Consider the following 25,264-nt stretch of genomic DNA (forward strand, 5'->3'; position numbering starts at 1 on the left):
CTAGATCAGTAAACTATTGAGCTGTGAAGCTGACATTCAGCCCATAGATATATCTATTGTATGTACAATTTACTTTTACAGTACATGGAACATGTCTTCTTGCTGTCTTTACACTTGTGCTGAAGTGTTGCACATCCTTTCATGCATCTGTAAAACATCTCTGCAGGATTTGGAGATGGCATCACTTGTCATCAGCACAGGTTTCCGTTCTCCAATTCCAAGTGTCTATCTTACGTTTTCAGGCCTCAGGATAAGAGGAATCTGTGTGCAAGTTTGTTTCCACACTCTGCTCTGATAATGAACTCTTTTATCAAGTAACCTAACCCTAGGCTTTCAGAAACATGCATGCATTGTTGCACTACACATTACTCAGTATGTTTAGCTCGTGAGTTGCAGCACTGAGAACCAGCATGAACCCCAAAGTTGTTTAATCTGCCCCATCCTTTGAAACAAGTTGATTAAATCCTGTCCATTCCTGTTAGTTGTTTCTGCCACTAGAGGAAAAAAAAGCAATCAAAGTCAACATCTTCAGCTTTCTTTCTTTCTACCCTTTGCCATGTTTACTATGTCACTGTGCGCAACTGGGACATTAATGCACCCAGAAATGTTCTATTTAACTACTCACAAATAGTTGTTCTGATATTTCAACACTGTTGTGTCTGTTGGCTTCCAGGAGAACTTTCAGATTTTATAACTGATATAAAGGGGTGGTTGTCTTATTTTGGACACAGAAAGGAATGATACAGTAATTTCAATAAACAGTTAATAAACCCTGTTGAATCTTTATTTTCTAGTGCTAGTAATATGGAAGAGTTTTCTCTACAGTTTCTACCATGGAAGGATTATTATTTATGCAATCTGGGATTCAAAAAGGCCTTTCATTAATAGCTTGCTGTTCTTTCAGATTTATAAGCTAAAAAATGATAATTTCAAGTCACCCACAAAAGGATAGGGTTCTGGGAACTTCATCAGCTGTACAGTACACACTTGCGGAGGAAGAGGAGTGGGGGGGGAGCGCACCACCCCCAGCAGCGCGATCCCGGTGGGGTGCCATCACGGCTGCCCCCCGCCTGTGCTGGGCACCACGCCACGCCCCCAGGACCCGCATCCCGCCCTGGCGGGCGGCGCACCACACCCCGGGACACGCACCAGCCCCGCCCCCTCCTGCTCTCCACCCCCCACCCCCCGTGCCGGAGTATGAAGCTCCGCCACTGACAGTACAGATTTTCATTTTGAGCCTTGTCTGTGTTCATAGCAGGTTGCTTTGAACCTCTTCCACACATGCCTTTAAAGAAACTCACCTTGGCATCTATTCATAAAGTCTCAGAAGAGAGAATTCTCTTTTTGAATGGTTATTTGGGCTTGTTCTACAAAGTACTTGGCCTTCTACAGAGGCCAACTTCAGAAGGCAGGTAGCGCAAAATGTTCTATGAGAGTGATTTTTGAAGAGCATAGAAAGAATGTGTACCACCATAGAATGGAACTGTTCTTGTACATCTGAATGAATATACTGCCCTACCACCATTAGTAGACTCATTTTTAACTCGTTTATAACTTCACTGTTCTTTCTAGTGAAAGTAAGGCAGTCATCACCCTACCCCCTAACATAAAATAATCAAAGATTTTTTTTAATAAGTGGATTAGAACTAATCTTAAAACAGCAACTACCAAAATAACATAACTAAAATCCAATTGGAAGAAGTGGGATTTAAAGGCTTTTTTTTTTTAAGACTGGTACTCATTGGTGCCAATCACATGTCCCTAGGGAGGAGTTCCATAAATTAGGAGCTACCACTGAGAAGGGCCTGTCTTCACTAGGAAGAACAAGTAATTTACAGGTAAAACAAAATTCCCATTTTCAGAACTTTGGAGGCACTTTAAAAATTTGGGGAGGGGAGCAGTGGTAAATATAAAAAGCATATAGGAGTCTTTTATATGATGTTAAAAATAACATTGCCTTTTCATTAATTGTTTTGTTTGCAGGAGAGTTTGACACTGTACAGAGCCCTTCAACACCAATCAAAGATCTGGATGAAAGGACGTGTAGGAGTTCTGGGTCAAAATCAAGGGGCAGAGGGCGGAAAAATAACCCATCACCCCCTCCTGACAGTGACTTGGAGGTATGTGCTTGAGAAATGCAGGAACAGCAACAACAATTACATTAAGACATGGTTGTATTAAATGTAGCTCTGCATTCTCTGTACTGGCTACACTACACTTTCCTGCTCTACCTAGATGCATCAGTAAATTTCCTGATACCCTACTAAGTTACCTAATTTAGAATATTTATTTTACTTGTGTTTATCTTATTTCAAAATAAAATAGTTAACATTTCAGCCTGTATCTTCTAGGACTTCCTTTTTACTGTTAAGAAGGTCTGTTTGTCCCATCCATGCAAATTGCTACAACCAGACAGATCAGTTCAGCATAGTCTAGATTTCCCATTCTTTGTTCCAACCAGTATACAGTGGTGCCTCGGGTTAAGTACTTAATTCGTCCCGGAGGTCCGTTCTTAACCTGAAACTGTTCTTAACCTGAAGCACCACTTTACCTAATGGGGCCTCCTGCTGCCGCTGCGCCGCCAGAGCACGATTTCTGTTCTCATCCTGAAGCAAAGTTCTTAACCCGAGGTAATATTTCTGGGTTAGTGGAGTCTGTAACCTGAAGCGTATGTAAGTTGAAGCGTATGTAACCCGAGGTACCACTGTTTATTGGTGGTTTCTTACAATTATTTCTGTTCCGTGCTGTCTGCTGGGGGATTATAATTTGTCTTTGGTTTCCCTACTGTTTTATGTCCTCTGATGTTTGTCAATGCCTCTGTTTCAGCGCGTATTTGTTTGGGATTTGGATGAAACTATCATTGTCTTCCATTCACTTCTTACAGGATCTTATGCACAAAAATATGGAAAGGTATGTGACTCATAAATTCAAATTCAAAACACTAATCCTACAAGTTGCTTTTGTTGTGATACAATTTTTGTGTATTGCCACTGTTAATCCACTTGTGAATCATGATTTTTGAACCTTGCAACAACCTCACAGAATTTGGTGGCATTTTCATATTCTTGTATTGGTGCTTCTTGTATCTTCATAGGATATTTCTCCTGTCTGTGACTTCCAGCAGATCCATTTTGCTTCCGTTCCCCACCCCACCCCCAGGCCTGTACACCCAGAAACTCAAGATTCCATTATTGCGAAGGCTACCTGAGTTTTTTGTGGCTCATTGGGCAGGGATAAATTCTTTCAATATTATTAAATGTTTGAGGACAGTTTCATCACATGGATAAAATACATATTCTAAGTATTCTGCATATGGGTAGTGTCTGGAGGAAACACTCTGCAGTCCACCTATCTCTTAAAATGAAGTTCTACTACTTAGAGAGTGTCTGCATAGCATCAGTGTAAAGAAATATTCTCTTAAGCCGAATACAGAGATTTTAGGGAAGACAATTTTAGTAATTTTATTACTTTTCAAATTATGCCCCAGTGTAATTTGAAAAAAGGGTACCATATAAAGGAGCTTTATTAGTACATGTCCTTATTTAGTTGTATGGGGGGAGTATTTAAAGCTTTTCTCCTGATGCCACTACATAATATTAAACCATTTCATTTTGGCATTAAGAGAGGGGCAGTCTTTTGAAAGGATTCAGGCTCCTTTCCTCAGCCTGGCTCCTCAAAACTATAAGTGTTGGTTCTCCTGAGATATTTTTACTTTGTCTCCTAAGAGGCATTCACTAGTAGATGGACCAATCTAGCACAGAAGTCCACAGACAGACTGTCTGGCTCCAATTTATGCCCACTGCTAACATAACCGAAGGCATCTGTATTTTGATATAGGGAAGTGTTATAGTTGATCTAGCTTCTCTTGCAATGCTGGCAATCTCTGGCTAAGTGCCATGTTCTCAAGAACCAATGAACTAAGAAGTGTTTTGTTTGGTTTTTTTAATCAACAATACATCGGGGGGGGGGGGTTAAATGGCTTACAGGGATGGGGAAGGTAATAATGCAGAACCATGCTTCGGATTTCCAGTGCAATTCTAACCATATTTTCTCAGAGTCCCCCTGTGCTCAACTCCTTACTAAGTGCATTCAGAATTGCAGCATCAACCTCTCGCAGTAATTTCACTACTGAATATAATTAAAACACTTGTTTCTCGGCTTCTTCCTAACTTGCTTTCATACTTTATTTTAAACTGAGGGTCATTTCATGCATCATATTTATCATATAGCTGCAACCATGTGAAATTTGCTTCATGTGTGATTGGCACTCACCTTGAAATAAAAGCTTCTGCAATTTTCCACTGAAGTGATCTGCTCCTACATCAGCCCCGTGTATTATTCAGCACAAAATAAACTGATTTAATAAATTTTTAAATGACCACAAGAAAAATTCTATCTGATCACCAAAATAAAGTATTGACTGTTATTCTTAGGATTCCCCCCCCCCCCCAATTCCTACCTTACTCTTTGGCATCAACAATAACTACGTTTCTCCATCCCCAATCCCACTAAATATACAAGCAATACATTGTTTTGTACATACAGGCATTGTTATAGCAGTTATTATAAACATTATTGTATACAAGTAATGAAGCTCACTGGATGACTTTGGGCCAGCCACTGCCCCTCAGCACGTTGTTGCCTATTGTTACCACCTTGTGCTCCGTGGAAGAAAGTTGGGATACTAATGTAATACATTAATAAAATAAATAACTGTTATATACAGATGCACAAAACAATGCATATAATTTCACAAAAATATTTAGAGAGAGGTTGTGTGTGTGTGTGTGTGTGTGATGCAGAAATATAGTAAAGCATGGGACTCTCATATGCACCATACCTATACATTTTGTGTGTATAATTTGGACTTGTTTTTTTTTAAAAAAAAGAACCAATCCATCAATGCATAAGTGGTTTGGACATAAGCAGGCACTTGCTGTAACAGGAGTTCCAATAAAGGCAAAATTTGAGTCATCAGGAACATCTCAAAATCAGTGTTTAGAACTCAGTTCTTCTCCATCTTTAATAAAATTTCATTTCCTCTGCCAGCTGTTTTCCCACATGTGAGAGGAAATACTGGACCTGCTAACTCCCATGTGGTAAGAGGCCAGTAAATTCTCAAATAGTAGGGAGTTTGAGATACTCTTCAGGATCAGAAGTGATTGAGTTATCTGCATATACTCATGCCTTTTCTTGGAATTGTAGACAAGAATCCTATTTGTGAGGCATCATCTCTACCCTAGCAGCTGGAGAGGGAATGATTAACCCTTACTTTCACAGTGGCGAACCTCAAAACCTGAACTCTTACCTTGGGTCAGAACCCCTGCAGTGCTGGGTTGCCATTTGTTGAAACAGAACATATGACTTTGTATTGACTCCTCTTTTGCACATATAACATGTCATCATAGGGGTTCTGACCTCTGAGTGAGAGTAGGATTCTACCATGTCCCTTCCATGCCCCTACCTCCTCTCCCCCAGCCTTATACTAGCAGTGGGCTCTCAACAGTGCAAAGCTGTTGCTATACTAATGCATTTTTCCAGTTGTGGTGTGCTTCAGTACTGCAAGGGAGGTTGGAAGCAATCCCATCCTTCCCCTAGATAGGAACACTCTGTTAGTAATTTAATTTGTTTGATAATTGTTTTTAGTCTTACAAAAGAAATTAGATATGTTTTCAAACCAGACAGTGCTGTCACTACTTCAACATTGAGATCTCAAATTAATGGTTCTTTAATTTCTTTTCTTTGCAGCATTTTCACATAAAATAAAAGATTTATAGTTAATACAATTATTGTATTTTAATTAACTAGATTGTTTGCATTTATAATTCATGTGACATTAGCTTCCGAGCTGCTTAACATACATTAACAGCAGACTTTTTCTGTTGTGTAGATATCTATTTATACTTGCATCTAAAAGTAAATTATACCATTTCTGGCCATAATTACATGCAAATAAATCTATTTCAGTCTACAGGGCTTCTACATACATAATGCACAGAATTACCACTTTTAAGAGTTCAGTTCAATCTACTCATAACATGTTAAGGAAATCCATATTCTTTCCATTTTCCTCCCCAAGGATCCACCTGTGGCAGTGACTCTTGGACTTCGAATGGAAGAAATGATTTTTAATCTTGCAGATACACATTTATTTTTCAATGACTTAGAGGTATGTATCTAAAGAATGTATATTAGCCTACCTATATCCTAGCACCTAACCCCTTGGTTACTGCAAGTTATCAGTAGCTAGAAATCAAATCTTAAGAAGTAGGTTTATAGCGTATACAGTATCCCCTTGTCAGGGGTTTCTTCTGTTGTTAGCCTGGCAGAAGTGTTTGAAAGTGAATGATAGCTGACAGTGATATTTATTAATTGCCAAGTACCTACTACAATTAGGTACTACTGTATACAGAAATTAAAACCGCAACTTTCAGGTTTGCAATCTATAATGGAGGGTTTAAGTATCTCAAGATCTCAGTTAAAAACTGGATTATTCCACTGGCCCAAATATGCTTATCTAAGTGAATTTAAAAATAACCCTACTTTTAAAAAAGAAAAAAAAGGTGAAGGGGACCCCTTAGTATTTTGTTTGTGTTTAAATCCTTGGTGGTTGTTTTTTCTCTTCCCTATCTCTTCTGAAAACTTCTACCAAACTACTTTTTCAAGGGAAATACCTTTCTCAATTATTCAGTGCTGTGGCTTCTGGATTTAGCAAGAATTTACACAGTTTTTAAGTGACAATATTATACTTTATTATGGATCTCTTGTTTCAGGGACAGATTTCTTACATTTCAGTATAATTGTCTTCTACAGCACTATGATAGCTAAATTTCCATCTTGGACTAAGCCATGGTTTAGTGAGATGTGCATGAGCAGGAAGTTGTTGCTGCTAATCTCTGGATTGCATGTTCCCTTCCTCCCATATGGCCAGGATAAGATCTCTTGCAGTTTTTACCTTCACTTGGCTTGTTCAGCTAAACAGAATTTCTGTGTTGGTTTGTTTTGGAACTGATCAGAGTTTGTTTTATACCACAGACCTTGGTCTGGGTGGCAGGACAAGCTGATATTCAGGCAAACTGGAAAAAAGCTGCTTGGATTTCTCCCATGCATACAGGAAGGCAAGGGGTGAGCAAGTGAGTCCAAGGGTCACAGCGGCTCCTTCTTGCTCACACATCTCACTAAAGTATGGTTTAGTGTGTTGTGTGAACCAGTCAATTCAGTATTCTTCCTGAACAGGAGGTGGCAAGCTCTGAAAATAAAAAGGGAAGATACTTGTCATGTGACACACTGAAGACATTTAAAAAAAATAAATTAGTATCACTATCATTTTATTTACCTGTGTTTTGAATGAATATTCTTATGACACCTATCAACACATGGGTTCTCCCATAGTGAGTGACTTTTCAGAGATATAAATGGTCACTCCTGATTAATGAAAGTCCTACTCCATGTTAGCCCACTTTTTTAACTTTTGTCATTTCATTAAATGTTACTTTGCTAGTAAGATAATTTGAAGATGTAGTTGATGCAGTACTTGGAAAAAGCTAGAAGTGACCTATTCAGAGAGATTACATTACAGAATATGAATCCCTTTTAGGCAAAATAAAATAATCTTTCATTTAGTGTTAAAAGATTCTGTTGCTTGTGGCAGTTTTATGATGAGTTGTATGAAAATATTTTAAAGTAATTGCTTGTATAGGTTATATTTAGAAGTTGTACTGATAAGTGCAAGTAAGTTTCATATATTTCTCATTGTAAATCATGAAAATAGTCAACCTACACTGCATTTTTTACTATCAGGGAAGACATTTCTCGTATGCTTGGAAGATAATCCATACCAATTTTACTCTTGATTCCAGCAGATAATGGTGAATGGGAGTTGTTGTTCACCCTCAAGACTGTAACTTCTCAGATCTGCTACATAATAGGATTTTTTGTTTTTACTGCAGTGAGTCATTGTTTTTATTGGATAATGAAATTACTGACAATTCCAAAAGGATCATTTTTGTGGGTCATCCGTAGGTTTTGTACTCCTTAGTAAAAATGTCAAGTTCTGAACATTCCTGCAAGGAACTTGTTGCACTGAGACATGAATTAAGTTAATGTTACTGCAGTCAAAATCAGTTATTGTACATGAATTTGTAAACACACAGTAATGGAAAATATATTTTATCTTTCTTAGTTTTGAACTTGCACAGCCAGTGGTCCACTGTGACTTGAGTATAGCCAGTTCTGTAGCTGTTTTGAAAGGTATTTTACCTTAAAATGAAAATTAACAGAGAGCTTTTTTACCATTTTTATCCCATCTCTATTACAATCAAACAACAATACCCTGATGTTATGCTAGCAGCCTGTTCATTTCCACTGGGAATGGGAGGGAATTAATTTAGGCTGATGTCCTAAAAGCACTTGGATTACATACTGAATGAACTACGTACAGTGCTAACTTCAGTAGAATTCTGCAGGTCCAAGTACATTTAGGAATTTAGCCTAAATTCTAGACAGCTCATCTGGGACTTGATGCAAACTACTGCATTTATTTATTTATTTATTTTGCAGATTTTTCTCTTGTTACCTTGCGAAAATGGTAATAATTGAGTTGAGAATAAGTCTGGGGGAAGCATGTGCATGGAGCACAACAACTATTATCTAACACATTCCTGTTAATGTTCAGCCATGCATAACAGGAAGTAGGTAACAAAGTAATGTATTAAAAGGTTGAGCCGTAGCACCACAGAAGGTGAAAAAATAGGCAACCCACTTTTTTTATCCTGTGATAATCCTTTAGAGCAGGGGTGCCAACTTGAATAAAATATTGTGGGGGCGCAGGTAAGCCCAACCCCTGGCCCACATAATTTATCACATGACGCAGTGCACATGCACCATTTTAATGGGAATGCCCATAAACTTCATGGGGGCCCAGCCCCCTCAAATATTTTGTTGTGGGGGCCAAATCCTCCACAGCCCCTAGGAGTTGGCTCCTATGATATAGAGCATTCCTTCAGAAACAAACAAACAAACAAACAAACAAACAAGGCAAAAGAGAGAGAAAATAATTTCCCTGGTACTTTTGATCCACATCATATATTCAAGATAGCGGTTTTCAGAACACAAGAAAAAAAGAAGCATATGTGCAGAGAAATAACTCCTTCATTGCTATTTTTAATATTAAATTGTCACACATTTATCACTGGGATTTTAACAGTGAATGTTCCACTACTGTACTCCAGCAGCAAGACTATATATTATACAACTTCTGTCTTACATAATAATTTTTCATACTGATGTTCCATATGCCTGCATGTCCTCCTGTCCTCACTGGTGTTGGTGAGAGAGGTACCCCGGAAAAACTAAGAGGGATAGAATGATAATAGGCCATGTGCAGAGAATCAATGGATTGTATTCAGCTCAGTCTTACTCAGAATAGACCCATTTAAATTAATGAACCTAAGTTATTTATGTCTTTTAATTTCCAGTAGGTATCCTCTGATGAGGACTAGCATTGAACACCATCCTGCAACCTTTTGTATGGGACAGAGCTGCTCTAAAGCCTTAATCCCAAAGAACCAGATAGGGGGAAGCACCTCAAAGCTTTCCGTGCCTTTGTGACATTACTAGCCAAAAAGTCAGTTCCACCACTCTTCTCATGACTGCTTCTCATTAAGCAAAGAGAATGCTAGGGTGGGATATTGCAGGAGCTACCAACATGGAGGAACTATGTGATTCTGCAACAGAAACAGTCCTAACCAGCTGATGTAGGTTTGGAGAAAAGATAGTAAGTTAAGGGTTAAGGCAGAGGTTAGCTCCCTTCCTAGAACTAAGAGAAGGAGGAGTTGTGGGTGCTGTAATCTTGACTACCTCACTGGAGTTTCCTAGCCCTGCAAATGATAAAGGATGCTGCTGATTGTATGGGAGTATGAGAGTGAGTGATTGAAGAGGAAGGAGCAGGAACCACCAGCAACCAGCAGAGCCTGTGTACACATGCTAATGGGAAGAGGTATTGAGGATTGTGAGGTGCAAGATCCTTGTGGGGGAAACATCAAGACTATTGTGCTAACTTTCCTGTGAGTTTACCATTGGCAGCTCACTCACCTACCCAAATTATGCCTTTTTTGCAGTGCTTGGGGAAGCCATTCAACTAAAAGAAAATACAAGGTCAGGAAGGAAATGAGATAAAAAGACCACCCAAAACAATGATTGTCAAACATATTAGATACTGAACAATATTAGAAATGACTACGAGCACTTAGATATGAACAAAAGCTTATATAACTACAGCCGTACCTTGGAAGTTGAACGGAATCCATTCCGGAAGTTGGTCCGACTTCAAAACGTTTGGAAACCAAAGTACGACTTCTGGCAGGAAGCTTCTGCAGCCAAGCGGAAGCCCCATCAGAAGTTCGGCTTCCAAAAATAGTTTGCAAACCGGAACAGTTACTTCTGGGTTTGTGGCATTCGGGAGCCAAAATGTTTGAGAACTAGGCTGTTCGAAAACCAAGGTCCGACTGTACTATATACACACAACTGAGTGATAGTGAAGGATGTGAGAAAGTGGGGGTTTTGCCAGATGAAGGGTGGGGAAACCCATAAAAATGCTAATTGCACAAGGATTCACCTGTTCTTAGGACAGGTTTCCGTACAGCTTCTAGTGTAATGGGCCATGTGCATGGAGAGAGAAAGAAGGGTGGGATGGAACTAGACAGCGAGAAGCAAGAGGGCCCAAGGGAAAGAGAAAAGGAGAAAGATGACATAGGAAAGGTGATAGAGGAAGCAGACGCTAAGGGAAGAGAAACAGGGCAGGACTAGTTTGGTAGGAAACTGGGACTTGGATGGAAGAAGAAAAATCTGATGATAGTTGGATCTGGGACTTGTATTCCCATTCAGTTGTGGTGAATCTTAATGACCATTTCAACACTTTACACCAATACATAACAGCCAGACTATTCAGCTGGGGAGAGAGCCTTCTAAAGAGCGCCCTAACTCTGGGAAGAACAGTAGGGCAAACCAATGGTAAATGTCTTCTATGTTGTTAGAGGCCTTCATTGATACATTCCCTTTTTGTGTTTCACATAAACTTCCAAGAGGGTGCTGGACCATATTGCCAAATCAAAACTTGATATAGCAATCCACAGGTTTCAATATAAAAGAAAGTCAGTTATGCAGTTCTCAGAGAGACCCTATCCCTGAAACAAACATTCCCACAATGGAAAAAGGACGTTAATTAAGGCATTTATATACCACTTAATGGGACACGGGTGGCGCTGGTACGCGGGTGGCGCTGTGGGTTAAACCACAGAGCCTAGGACTTGCCGATCAGAAGGTTGGTGGTTCAAGTCCCCGCGATGGAGTGAGTTCCCATTGCTCGGTCCCAGCTCCTGCCAACCTAGCAGTTTGAAAGCATGTCAAAGTGCAAGTAGATAAATAGGTACTGCTCCAGCGGGAAGGTAAATGGCGTTTCCGTGCGCTGCTCTGGTTTGCCAGAACCGGCTTGGTCATGCTGGCCACATGTCCCGGAAGCTGTACACCGGCTCCCTCGGCCAATAAAGCGAGATGAGCGCCGCAGCCCCAGAGTCGGCCACGATTGGACCTAATGGTCAGGGGTCCCTTTACCTTTACCTTTATACCACTTAATCACTGGCATTTCAGACACCTGTCTTGGGATCAAATGGGCAGAAGCACTGGAGTTACATGCTGGCCCCATCAGTAATCTACCAGCAGCAAACTAAACAGATAAAGTTGGTGCCAAAGACTGGCAAAGCAAGCTGGGGCTGATCCTTTTCTCTTCACTTAGTTAGAACCCATCTTCATGGTGATGTTCCCATGCCTATACCTACATTTGGTGGGCATATTTTTTTAAGTTCCAGAAGAGCTGAATCTGTAGTAGGAAGAAAAAAAGTATCTTAGGAACACCAGCCCTCCTGATAGGAAGTGTTAATTTTTAATATAACCCATAAATATGAGACCTTTATTGCTAAACTCTACAAAATCTGCCATAACTCTGTACTACCAATCTTCCCCATAAATTTCCCCCTTTGCAGATTCAAAGCATAAAAATATATAAACAAGAATTTCAGACACAGTTGAGTATAACTAGGCTTAATCTGTTCTGAACTGGTCTACTTTTGAGATTGTGGAATTTTATTTATGGGAAACATGGCTATTTCTCTCAAAGGGTTAATATAAGTGACCTTCAGAATTAATAAACCTATGGAACATTTTAAAAAGAAAATGAGGAAAAAACCCTGAAAATGTATCACCAGTCACTTCTACACCCCCCCCCCCCCAGTCTCTGGTGCAATAAGCCTGGTAGCCTCACCAGCCTTTTTAAAAAAACAAGTTTTTTTTTCAGCTGTCATTACAGTAAGCATGTTTTGAAGCAATTGCTGAAAGAGCATTAAATCTTGATGTAATGAGAAAGGTTGTAGCCTTTTCACTATATGGAAGGGTTGAAAGTGCTGTTGGCTACCAGAGCAGCCTAAAATTCCAAGTACAGCAATTAATTCAGGAACACCCCACTTTGGAAGGAATTGTTGGGGCGGATTCTGTGAAAAGAATAGTAGCCTTGCTTGTGAGAACTTAAATGTGCATATTCTGCCATCTTCTGGCAGTACAAGTACTACTCAGTATTAAGATCTTTTAATGTCTTAGAACTCTGCCACATTATGTTAATATTGCAAACAAGGCATCAAATGTTATTTTTAAAGAAATACTTTTTCAACAGGAATGTGATCAAGTACATATAGATGACGTTTCGTCAGATGACAATGGACAAGACCTAAGGTAAGCAATGCCTTTTTTAAAAAAAGAATTACATAAGCACATTTTTATAGGAAGTAAAAAGTATTCACTTTTGCATATTTTGGGTGTTTGCAGTACCTACAGTTTTGCAACTGATGGCTTCCATGCAGCTGCAAGTAGTGCAAACCTTTGTCTGCCAACAGGTGTAAGAGGAGGAGTTGACTGGATGAGGAAGCTGGCATTCCGTTACAGAAGAGTAAAAGAATTATATAATACTTACAAGAACAATGTAGGAGGTAAGAGTTTAATTATTTAGAAATGTCCGTAACTTCTATACTCTAAAATTCTTCTGAAAGAGAATTATAATCTCCCATTCATCTTACTGTTGGGCGGGGGGGGGGGGGGGGTTGGAAAAAAATCTGAGCTATCTGCTGGTTTGTATTGATACAAGAAAATAGGACAAATAAGGAAAGAGAAGGAAGTTGGTTCTTCACTGGAAGTCTCCAAGCAGAAGACTGGACAACCGTCTGTTGGGGATGCTTCAGTCCTGAATTTCCTGTACTGAGCAGGCAGTTGCACTGAGATGACTTATAAGGCTCTCCCTCCAATTCTGTAATTCTATATATCATTAAGGCTTTTATTACTGCAGTTTGGAACTGAACTACACATTCTGAACTATCAACTCCTGGAGCATTTCCCGCACCATACATCTCTTAGCCTTTTTCTAATGGTTTTTTTATCTTATTTGTATAGGGAGTGAGCTATTTACATGGGATGTTTGTTGGGGGAACATCCACATCTTTTAGGAACATAGGAAGCTGCCTTGTACTAAGTCTGATTGTTGGTCCATCTGACTTAGTATTGCCTACACTGATGGGCAGCAGCTCTCCAGTATTTCAGGCAAGAGTCTCTCCCAACCCTACCTGGAGATTCTGAGGATTGAATTTGGGACCTTCTATTTGTGAGGGAGATACTCTACCACTGAGCTACAGCCCTTTATTTCACACCTGCTGTCTAAAGTGGTATATACCACCTGAGGCTCTACTATGTAGCCCTATACATGCCTCACTCATGCATATATGTGCAGGAGACTGGGCTTGCCCCTTTAGCTCTACTCTGCTGAGTCTTATTCCTGCAACACTACACACTTTGCCTGCAAATAATTTCAAATGGCAGACAATTCTGCAGAAGGGGATAAAGTGACAGTGAAGATCTACATGTGAATAGCTGCTTTCAGGAAGGATGCTGGACTTGGCACACTGGATTTTATTGCCAATGAGGAGAATGGAAACAGGTGGAGATTAATCCCTTAATAACCTGACCATCCTGGCTTCTGATAACCCTCAACACTTGCTTTGTTGCTTGAGACCATCTGCTGAGTAGCAACATCTACCAGGGAACCACCAAGCGGAGGAAATTATGCTGAACTCTAGACTGTTTGAGAACTTCCTGCCCCATTTAAATATAAATAGCCCGCTGCCACAGGCAAGCAGACCACCCCATCTTCTTGGATATTCATGTCTGGATACATAAGTTGCGAAGGCAACACCCTTTTTAGTTTAGCGGTTGCTTGTGGTGTGTATGGGAGGGACTCCTGGATAAGAGCAGGAGTGAATGCCAGATAGTGGGGACTCAGGTGAATGCTCAGGTGAATGCCAGATAGTGGGGACTCAGGTGAATGCTCAGGTGAATGCCAGATAGTGGGGACCTTCAGCTGGATTGAGAAGCTAGCTGGAGTTGGTAGCTATCTATTCTTTATTGTATATATGATGAGCACCTCAGGGTATACATGGTTGTTAGAAAAACTGAGGAGTGCGCTGTGAAGAGGTTTAAGGTATAGTTACCAGGTGAAACTGGTGGGTTTCAGATTGTATAGATTTACTTGGGATGGTTATGAGTTGGTAGTGGTGGAGAGGTGTGTGGGATTGACTGGTCTTAAGTTAGTAGGGTGATTTTGTGTGTTTTTAAATGGATGTTGAGATTTGATGTTGTAGCGGTGGAGTAGAACTTTAGGTGGTGATTTTTGTCTGGTTTGGTGTAGAGGCGTCCATAGAAAAGCCCTGATACCAGTGACTACAGTCAGAGAAAGATATGGCATAGGTGGGATATATATAGATATAGATATAGATATAGATATAGATATAGAGATAGATAGATAGATAGATAGATAGATAGATAGATAGATAGATAGATAGACAGATAGATAGATAGATGTTACAGTTATAGACCATCCTGTATAACTATATGGAGGTAGGTCCATTCCACAGTAAAATAAAGTAACATTTTTAAAATGTGTACATTTTCTTTTGTATATCAGGACTTCTTGGCCCTGCAAAAAGAGATGCATGGCTGCAGTTAAGAGCAGAGATTGAAGCTCTCACTGACTCCTGGCTAACAAATGCACTTAAATCACTGTCAATTATTAGCACAAGGTGAGTATGTGTTTAATTTTAAATGCCAGTTGCAAAATAGCTTTCTGAAGCAAGGCAAAAGTAATTTTTTAGGCAAGCTGATATTTTAGTAGAACTGTTAGGAAGGCAGCTATCTCACTTAAAAATTGTCTATTTTGGGTTGCTCCAGGTTTTTATACAAGACTTCTCCCCCATCCATATCCGAAGCTGTTGAGGATTAACCCTTAGTCCTTTTCTGTGCAGCACATATGTTCTCCCACTGAAGGTCTAACTACATGCGACACTAATTGTATCACTTGCAAAGACTTAGCAGAGAAAACTCCTACAGATGCCATTTGATGGCTGGGCCATCAAAAGGTTGCAGTAGTTTTCCAAATGAGCCACAAAAATGACATCAGTGTATGCTAATTCCCCCACCCCTCTGCTGATCTGCAAACTATTCTACAGAAGGGAATTAAGTGATAGTGAAGATATAGGACAAAGGGACTAATAATTTTTCATCATAGTATTATCAGAGTTGTTTCAGTATCTAAATAAACTTTGGTTACAAGTCTTTTGCTGATAACAGAAAGAAACAGTTTTGCAGTAATAAGGCATGTAACCAACTTGTTTTAGAGAAACTTTTTATCATTATATGGATTTATGCTGTGTCTTTTCTCGTAGGAGTAACTGTGTAAATGTTTTGGTAACAACAACTCAACTTATACCAGCCCTTGCAAAAGTCCTGCTGTATAGTTTAGGAGGTGCATTTCCTATTGAAAATATTTACAGTGCAACTAAAATAGGTAAGAAAATTGGTCTTCCCAGTCTTTCCTTGTTTTGTGGGTGGGTCTCAATTTTCCCCTACTACTGCCAATACTTTGTCTCTTTTGGTTGGACTAAGCAATTTGTTCAATTCTGATGAGGACCAACATTAGTTGGCATACTTAGTTACAGGTAATGCACAGAATTGCATATCAGTTTCATGAACATTGTGAAAATGATCCACTTATGCTTGAAAACATTGGAGTTGTGAGCTTTGAAGTTTAAAGCTCCTTGACAGGAGGAGGGCAGCTAAATTTTGGGAGATCCCCATCCTCTTGGGATGGGTAGGCAATCTTCATTTTTGTGTCTGGAGATGGAAGGCTTTGATCTTCAGTCCCCAGACAATTTCCTGCATTTGTGTGGGTAGTCAGGCTCCAGCAGAGTCCATGCTTGAAAGCCATATCAGATTTCTTGGGAGTCCCATATCAAATGGTAGCAGCAGGTAGATATAAATAAACAAATAAAGTGAAAGCTACTATGAAACAAAGACTGAGAAAAGCCCCGCAGTTGAGGACCACTTGAGTATTGCTCCAGCTGGCTTAGTAAAAGAAAGATGGATTCTGTACAGGTGCTTCCCCAGCACTGTACTGAACACCATAGCCTCACACAATCAACATCTCCTTCCACCACCCACAGCACTCCAACCAAAGTCATGGTGTTCTTTCCATAGGAAAGTGACCTTCATCTGTAATGTTTCTTGCAGTAGCAAACTTTATCATTAGATAAAGCAAAGTAATTTTCCCCACCCCGCACACCTTTAGCTTTATCTGAGAAACAGCCACAAGCCCAAATTGGTGTGAAAATGTGGGTTTTAGACACTCCTAGCTTTTTACAGGACTCTCCTATCTTTTGTAGATCTTTGTGATGCCTGTTTTTGATAGCTCAAATAAGTAGTGCATTGTTTTTCAGGAAAAGAAAGCTGTTTTGAGCGTATAGTGTCCAGGTTTGGCACTAACATAACTTATGTTGTGATTGGAGATGGCCGAGATGAGGAGCATGCAGCTAACCAGGTAATATCTCTCAACTGTATCTCATTTATCTTCCAGGAAAAGAAAGTTGCTTTGAACGAATAATGCAAAGGTTTGGCAGAAAAGTAGTATATGTTGTAATTGGGGATGGTGTAGAAGAAGAACAGGCAGCAAAAAAGGTAACCTGTCTCATGAAATGTCGGTGTGATACGTAGATATTGATGCAAGCTTCTCTGTTTGCATTTCTGTTAGTGTGGCACATTGGCAAGTAATTGAAGTTGTTAGATGCCAAAAGCCCGAAACATAAGACCTACAAATTAAACCATTTGGATTCGAGCATATTCTTTATGATGACTTGCATGATTTGGAGATAAATCAAAATGGATATTGATTATAGATCTTAAAAGAACTAAGTGGCTTCAGATATAATAAGCGTACATAAGATACAAGTAATATATAATAAAATGGGTGCTTTTGAAATTTGATGAAGGCATGCAAAAGGTTATCTGGCAGATGTGGAAAACCAATAGAAGGAATGCCAAATTCAGCTGTCACAAAGTAAAATGTATCTGAAAAGCATGCATAAAAGGTAATTAGCTTCCTTCCATAGAGGGGCAGCTTCACCCATAGAAGTTCTATAGAAGACAAAAGCACCACCAAGAACTTACTCTGCTATATGCGAAGTAATTGCAATATGAACATTTGACAACTCAATAATAAGTGCACTTTTAAAAAAACAACCTAGCTGGAGGTTTCAATATTCGTCACATTTCAGAATAATTGATAGCAATGTAGATAAGGCATAAACTTTATTAAATACATTTTGGGCTCTAACCAGAAATAGCCCACACTATCCTAGACTTGGGGAATCTAAGGAGACATATCATTCTGATATCAGATAGCATCTGTGGGTTTTGCTCTTTAGCTATAGTGGTTTTATTAACTTATACATGCTGGTTCCAAATGGTTGCTTCATATAGATGCAGTACAGGTGCTGGGATTGTCTTGTAGTTTTTTTTCCAGAAAATCAGGTGATTGGTTTCTTTACTTTATGGTTGGCATGCTTTCCTCTAACTGTACCCGTTGCTTGCATGAACAGTTGTGGAAGAATAAATGAATGCAAATTCTTCACAAATAGATCTGAACATAATGAAAGTAAGGTCCTTAAAGTCCAAATTATGTATCCACAGCATTTTTGCAATGTTTTATTTACCGAGATTTGATTTCACAACTCTTGTACTGGACCCATTAATCCTAGGACCGACCCTGTCATGCTTCAGTCCTCCACCAGGAGGCTGAGAAGGATGTCCAACCAATGCCGAAGCCAAATCCTACCTGCCTATGGAATCAGTAAAGTTGTGGCCAATTTCAAATCCTAGAACATTGTCTTGCCCAGTTTGTTCACCTTCTTGAGCTACTAGGCCTTGCTCCCTGGACAGGGGTCACTGCGAGTAGGTCCGCAATGATAATGTAAAACTAAATCTTTCACTTGTGGGGCAAAAAACATCTCCCATGTAATGTCCACAGCTGAAAAACTGGATCACTAGCTTTTCCACAGGTAGCTTCTGAAGGTGTGCTTGCTTGCATACATAATAACAAGTGCATAAGCTTTACGTATGGAAAGTACAGCTTCCAGTTGTACATAAACTTTGTGCATCTCCTTGCAGGGGAGAAATACATAATTTTCCATTGGAAATTGTCACCTCTTAACTATTCATAATTGATAAGCATTATTTGTCTTTCACTCTCAATAGAAAGAAAATTGAGTTTACCCTATGGTCCTTACTGTAAGTTCATATCTATTTGGGTCTGACTTTTTCTTCGCTGTCTTACTAAGAAAAATCAGGATAATTCTCTGGTGTTCATTTAAACTCTATGAAAGCAAATATAAATAATGGTGGTTTTGGGGGGTGATTTGTCAAATATATTGTTCATTTCTCCTCACCTTTCCCCCTCTTAACTAACACAGCACAACATGCCTTTCTGGAGAATATCTAGTCACTCGGACCTCCTGGCTCTACACCAAGCGCTGGAATTAGAGTATTTGTAACTGCTGTCACATAGTTGACAAATACTTTTTATATTTCAAAGTACACTGATATTTTTTATGTGTGATCCAGTGCCTCTGGCTTTTACACATATGTATGGTCTTAAGAAGGAAAAGCAATATTTGGAATGAAAATTCCATTGTGAAGAATTGAGATCACTGATTGGTGGAGTTACAAGTTTTAATTCTACACAAGGATGTTCTACATGGTCTTATACACACAACATTTTTGACGATTAAAGAACTATAGAAGAAGGTTGCTGGTACACACCAATGAGCCCTAGCCAGAGTGAACAGCTTTTGCAATGGACTCAGACTGGGAAAGCAATGACACGCGTTTACTGATCAACAAAGGGTGGTATTCAACAACATTCCTCACTATGGGATATATTCTCAGCACTGAGGTTTGAATCAAACTTTAGTCTACCTAGCCCAAAAAATCTGAATTGGAATGTACTCAAACTGTGCATTGACAATCCTGTCTAGATCTGTAATATGTGTAAATTATTGATGAAAATAATTTACTGTGACTTTTATTAACAGCTGACTTTGGAAGTGGATGCAATTTCTTTTGTTTTGGAGGTGTGTGGGATGGGGGTATATAATAATTATTATTGTCTCTTTTATAAGTTTGGCAAACAGAATGTGCATAATGATGTGTTGTGCCTTAAAAGACAAGATCTTGTTTGTGTGTTACAATGTAACATTGGTTTAAAATAATGTAGATAAAAGAAATAAACCTTTGTGATAATTTTTGACATGACCAAATTTCAAATTCAAATAATCAAAAGACAAGCACTTAAAAGTTTGTTGCAGTAAGGGGTGAGGGAAGTATAATAACTGACAGCTGGTGCTTTTATTTAGTTTCTTAATAATTCCACAGATTGCAGGAGGCAAGTAACTTAAGAGAATGTCAAGAGGCTGAAGTGATATTGGGCACTGTGGGATTAATAATTAAAATGGCTGATTACTTGAGAAACATTTCTCTATTTTCATCTTTAAAGGAAAAAAACAAGTACTTGCACTGCAAGGAGCTTGATTTGATCAAGTACATATAAGGAGCAGGAAATTATTTCCCATTTACCAAGTCTCAAATTGTTAGCCAATAGGTTACATGAAAATATGGTTGATTCCTTCGAAAAAATATACAATGTGCCCTCTCCTTCCTTGTGTGCTGTTCTGGGGGATTCTCCCAACCCACCCAAGCCAATTTGGGAAGTGTGTACAGGGGAAGAAGAGTGAGGAACTCTCTTTGAGCAAGTGGAAATCCTTGTGTGGGCTTCTCGTAGTGGAATCAGTTATCTGGCCCTTGGTAGCCACAGTACAATTCAAAAGTGACTCCCCATTGGCCATGTTGGCTGAGGCTAATAAGACTTATAGTGCAGCAACATTGGGGGGACGGGACACTATGTTCACTAGTCCAACTGTAGGTTGTTCACAGTATGTTGTAGCCAACAGTCCAGGAATTTCCACCAGCATGTTGTTTATTAAAACATTTTCTAATTAATTTTAAGCATGGAGAAAAAGATCAGCATAGCACTCAATGGAACTCTTTCCTTTTCCCCCTCTGTGGTCAGCCCTTTACCACACATATCACGCATGCTAGCCATTACTTTCAACAGTAGATCAGTGTGTGTGTCCTATATTCTTACCATCTCCATGGCTCCAGCTTGCAAGTTACTCTGTGCATGTGTAGCCACTGTGTGCGTGTGCATGCCATTGCTCACAATGGCGGGACAGGATGTGCTTTCCATATACCTACCCAGCCATTATATGCTCTGCTTTCTAGCTCTCTGCCTACCAGTTACACCTTTTGTTGACATGTAGCTTGTGGAATGGATGCTTGGGAAGGAGAGAGGTAATACTGGGGCAGCTATAGATCAGCCCCTTATTAATGCCTGCTGCACTATGGTATGCATGCATGGCAAAGGGCCAGCTGGATACAGACAGTGCTCCATGGAACTGTTTTCAGATGCCCTCTTACAGACACAACTGCATTTGTGTAGGGTGAATAATGTACTTAATTTTCTATTTTTTATATTGAAATTCTAATTACTGGAGTAAATTTATGTCATTTTATTTCTGAAAAAAGTTTATCTTTAACAACAGCACTGGTGTAGAATAATTCAGTGTGATAATTCGGTTTCTGGTTTTCTTTCTAGTAATGTTCAAGGAAAGAGAATTATATATACTTGTCCCTACACTTGTTCTCTACTTTGCAGTCCCAGTGTTTTAATTAATCTCAAATAACAAGTTCTCCAGTATCGACTTTTGGTGCAAAAGATCCTTAAAATAGTGTATGATGAGCCATATGCCATCCCACTATTCAGTGGGTACATATATACTGTTATTTGGGAGGATGAAAAAACTTCAGGTTTTGTAGCTTCAAAGATAAAAAGGCACATATGCAGTTATGTCATAAAAATCAGTTCAGATCATCGTGTGAAATGTAACCCATTCCTGTTTTCCCATTTGTAAGGTTCTTTAGTAAACGCACAACCTTTACAATAACTGATGTGCACAGAAATCAGTATTTTAGCTCCCTAGGGCACAGAAAAAGAGGGCAGAGGAACAGGCATTAAGTGAATCAGATTATAATGTGAATGTAAAACCTGTGCTACCTGAAATTGACATATGCAGCACAATCCCACACATGGTTATGCAGGAGTACATCCAACTGTGTTGAGTGTGGCTTATTTCTAGGAAAGTATGCACAGAATTGCAGATTCAGATTTTCTGCTATGCTGTGTCCTGCATTAACAATATTTGTAACCAGCCAGACAGAGGGTCAGTGTTGCGACTTCTTAGGCTAATGTGTAAAAGTGTTTTTCACTGATGCAACAATAGCCAGGAAGGATGGGATATATAGTCAAAACTATCTGGAGGGCTCCATATGGGCTGACCCTGCCCTAATCTGTGCTGGATTTTGCCCCTGTGGACATACCAAAAAGGAATACTTAAATTATCATATCAGATAATGAAGTTCCTTGCTCTGCATTGATGCACTCAGATGCATAAATCTGAGTGAGATGTCTCTTTGATGCAACTACTTACAGGCTATTGATTCAAGGTTTTTTGTTTTTTGTTTAAAGGAAAAGTATTTGGCGTATATACTTTTTTAAAAAGGCAGCCATGTTGGTCCATAAGGGAAAACTCCAAAATCTGCAGTTTGAATGTGTTTTTAGGACCAACCAAAATGTCACTAAATAGGAGAATTTTGAGTTCCCTGAATTTGTCATCAAGCTAGATTCGTCTTATAAATGTAGATTTCTTGCAGAGTTTTTTTTTCTTCAACCATTTTTTAAAGAGATATATTCCAATGACACACAGAGAATGAAAACCAGCTTATGTTGACAAAACTATAGAATACCATTAATGCATACTTTATTCATTCAGAAATAGTGTGTAGTTGACAATATGATGTGGTCACAACAGATACACAGTTCTGATGTGGTCTGTATTCATTGACACCCCCCCCCCCATATTTCCATTAATATTCTGATTCACAAAAACTCATATAAATGATGTTGATGCTGGAGGGAGAGGGGGCTAGGTTTGCAATGCAGGCCCTTCTACACCAGCCTCTGTGTCTGGAGAGAAGTGAGGTCTGTAGGCCTCCACTGCAGTGACAGCCCAAGTTTTGGGTAACCGGCCTCCAGTGTTGTCCCAAAATGGTCATTTTGTGGTGGGGCACACAGAAATTCAAAGTTCTTCAGATTCCCTGAGGGGTCTGATCCTCAGCTATACTAGCCTTGAAACTGTCACAATAAAAACTGGTGAAAAACACCCTTTTCCTATTCTCTGACCTAGCTGGCAGTAGTCAACAGGAGGAAATCTTAATAACAATTATTTTAAAAGAGAAAGAACAAACAAACACTCTTCAAAATGCAAAAGGTGGGGGGAGCAGAGGGCTTCAACACTGACTCTTCCTCAGCCCTGGCAGAATACTAAGGAATCAAAATTGCCAAAATTCTGGATACAGAAACAAACTGTGTCAAATACTGAGCTGCTGTGTGATAAAACTCTGCATGAAAAAAAATGGAATGTTGCCACTGAATTTTGCCTTAGGTGAAATTTGAAGCAATTTTGAATGTCCTCATGTAGGTAAAACATCTGTAGGAATTTCGATAAAAGGGGAAAGAACTGCAGTAAGATCAGTGAACTTTCTCAGAGGAGAATGGAGGGAGCTTCACACATCTCTAGGGAAGCTAGAATTTAAGGCATGCCAGAATATTCCAACCAAAGCATGGTTTTGTGCAAATTGAAATTTGGTCATTTGGATCGTGAGTTGTATTTTATATCATTATATATATGCAATCAAAAAACTTGTCCTCTTAACTCTTACCCTACCACAGAGAACACAAATATCCCGTGTTTTAAAAGGTTGTGCAATTAAAATAGTGAACAGTGTGCCTTTGCAGTTGCTGTACCAATATAAATGGAAACAGCACATAAATATTAAGCACTTTGAATATTGTGCTTAAGAAACAGAAATAGAGCACAATTTGAATGCATGTAAATACAAAGAAATAAGGGAAAGGTGGACTCAATTCAGTAAACCACTAAACTGAAAAGTTTTTTTTAAAAAAGCAATATATGCAGATTGTGCACAAAAATATAGAGCACAATTTATCCCCACAGTGCTCAATAGAGCCTCCCTCCCTCCCACAGGCCCTTGGCTAAAAAATACACATAGTGTAGTATATCAGTCATTACCTGTTTTGGGAGGCCCATATGTAGCCCACAACGGATAAGAACCACACACACAAGCTACCCATGCTCTGCTGTTGTGTTGGAGGAATTGTTTTTACTGTACTGCTGGATTTAACTGGGTTTCTTTAAATCTCAAGTAAGAGCAACAACTTGAGCATGCTGTAAAGAACTAAGCAGTATGTCTGCAGTATGTCTCTGTGTTTAAACTCCAAACTTTGAACTAAATGCTCCTGAAATAATAGATCAGAACTTAATCTAAATCTTTCCACATGTTGAGGGCGTATAAGCTATGCCCACTGCAGTTTTAGATGTGATTTTCATTTCAGATTTATTGGGGTAGGGTGGGGTGTTTTGGAGCCGTGTCTAGATGCTTGAATAAATGTGATATTTAGTGTCTTTAGAAGGGAACTTAACTGACATGAGCCAATATTGCATTTGAACTCCCAGCAATTGCAGCCTTGTGGAACTGTTGAAGCCAAGGGTCTATGTAATGTAAGTTGTGATTTATTTGGGGATAACATTATTTAAGAAAATGTAAATTAATATTGAAAGCTTGTAAAAAATGTGTATATCTTTACTATTTCTCAATAAATACACGTGGAAATGTTGTCATTTTCTGCACCATCCCCATGCTACACTATCATTTTCTGATTGAAATTGTGCTTTTCCTACAGTTGATATTTGCCCAGAGCCACAGGAGAACACATTTTTTGGGGGGGGGGGTGTTAAAGATTAAAATCCCAGAAAGGTGAAATCAGGAGGACTGAATCCGGCTCCTGCTCACACTCCCAAATAACTGGTTGCAGGAACTTTAATCTTTTTGAAAAGGCTTGCATTCCTGGCTAGTCTCAGGTAAGGTAAAGGGACCCCTGACCATTAGGTCCAGTCGTGACCGACTCTGGCGTTGCGGGGCTCATCTTGCTTTATTGGCCGAGGGAGCCAGCGTACAGCTTCCGGGTAATGTGGCCAGCATGACTAAGCCGCTTCTGGCAAACCAGAGCAGCGCACGGAAACACAGTTTACGTTCCCGCCAGAGCGGTACCTATTTATTATCTACTTGCACTTTGACATGCTTTCGAAATGCTAGGTTGGCAGAAGCAGGGACCGAGCAACGGGAGGTCACCCCGTAGTGGGGATTCAAACCGCCAACCTTCTGATCAGCAAGTCCTAGGCTTTGTGGTTTAACCCACAGCGCCACCAGCGTCTCAGGTGTGGGAACATTATATTTTAAATCCTGCTTTTCCTCCAAGGTGTTCATGGCAGCATATATATTGCCTCCTCTAGCAACACCATTTTATCCTCACAACTGAAGAGTGACTGGTCACCCAGTGAACTTCATGGCTGAGTGAAAATTTGAACCTGGGTCTCCCCAAACTTAGTCCAATACTTCTTCCACTGTACCATGCTGAGTTAGAAAGGAGTGCTTGCTTTTTGAGCATGGTACCACCTGAGAGTGGTACCATTGCTACCACTGTCCTGGGGATGCAGGCATTTTAATCCTAGTCCTCAGCTGGAAAAAAATGTGCCACCTGGGACCTTGATCACCTGCTGTCCCCTTTCCTTGCCCAAATACTAGTTTCTGG

General features: G+C 39.6%; 1 protein-coding gene across 50 annotated transcripts in view; it reads left to right on the plus strand.

The window, feature by feature from the left end:
- EYA4 (EYA transcriptional coactivator and phosphatase 4) overlaps positions 1-24,307 on the plus strand; it is a 110,095-nt gene extending 85,788 nt beyond the window's left edge. For 21 of the 50 annotated variants that reach the window (XM_083731218.1, XM_083731249.1, XM_083731258.1 and 18 more), the window contains 9 exons: positions 1,984-2,120; positions 2,827-2,910; positions 6,080-6,169; positions 12,722-12,780; positions 12,874-13,034; positions 15,056-15,170; positions 15,813-15,934; positions 17,000-17,100; positions 18,891-24,307. In XM_083731218.1, coding sequence (XP_083587344.1) covers positions 1,984-2,120; positions 2,827-2,910; positions 6,080-6,169; positions 12,722-12,780; positions 12,874-13,034; positions 15,056-15,170; positions 15,813-15,934; positions 17,000-17,100; positions 18,891-18,971 — 950 coding nt within the window. In that variant the 3' untranslated portion in view covers positions 18,972-24,307. The other 29 variants (XM_083731235.1, XM_083731237.1, XM_083731222.1 and 26 more) reach the window with 4 other exon arrangements.
- The last annotated feature ends 957 nt before the right edge of the window (positions 24,308-25,264 follow it).

This window comes from Podarcis gaigeae (assembly GCF_964106915.1).
Source record: "Podarcis gaigeae genome assembly, chromosome: 3".
Classification (NCBI taxonomy): domain Eukaryota; kingdom Metazoa; phylum Chordata; class Lepidosauria; order Squamata; family Lacertidae; genus Podarcis; species Podarcis gaigeae.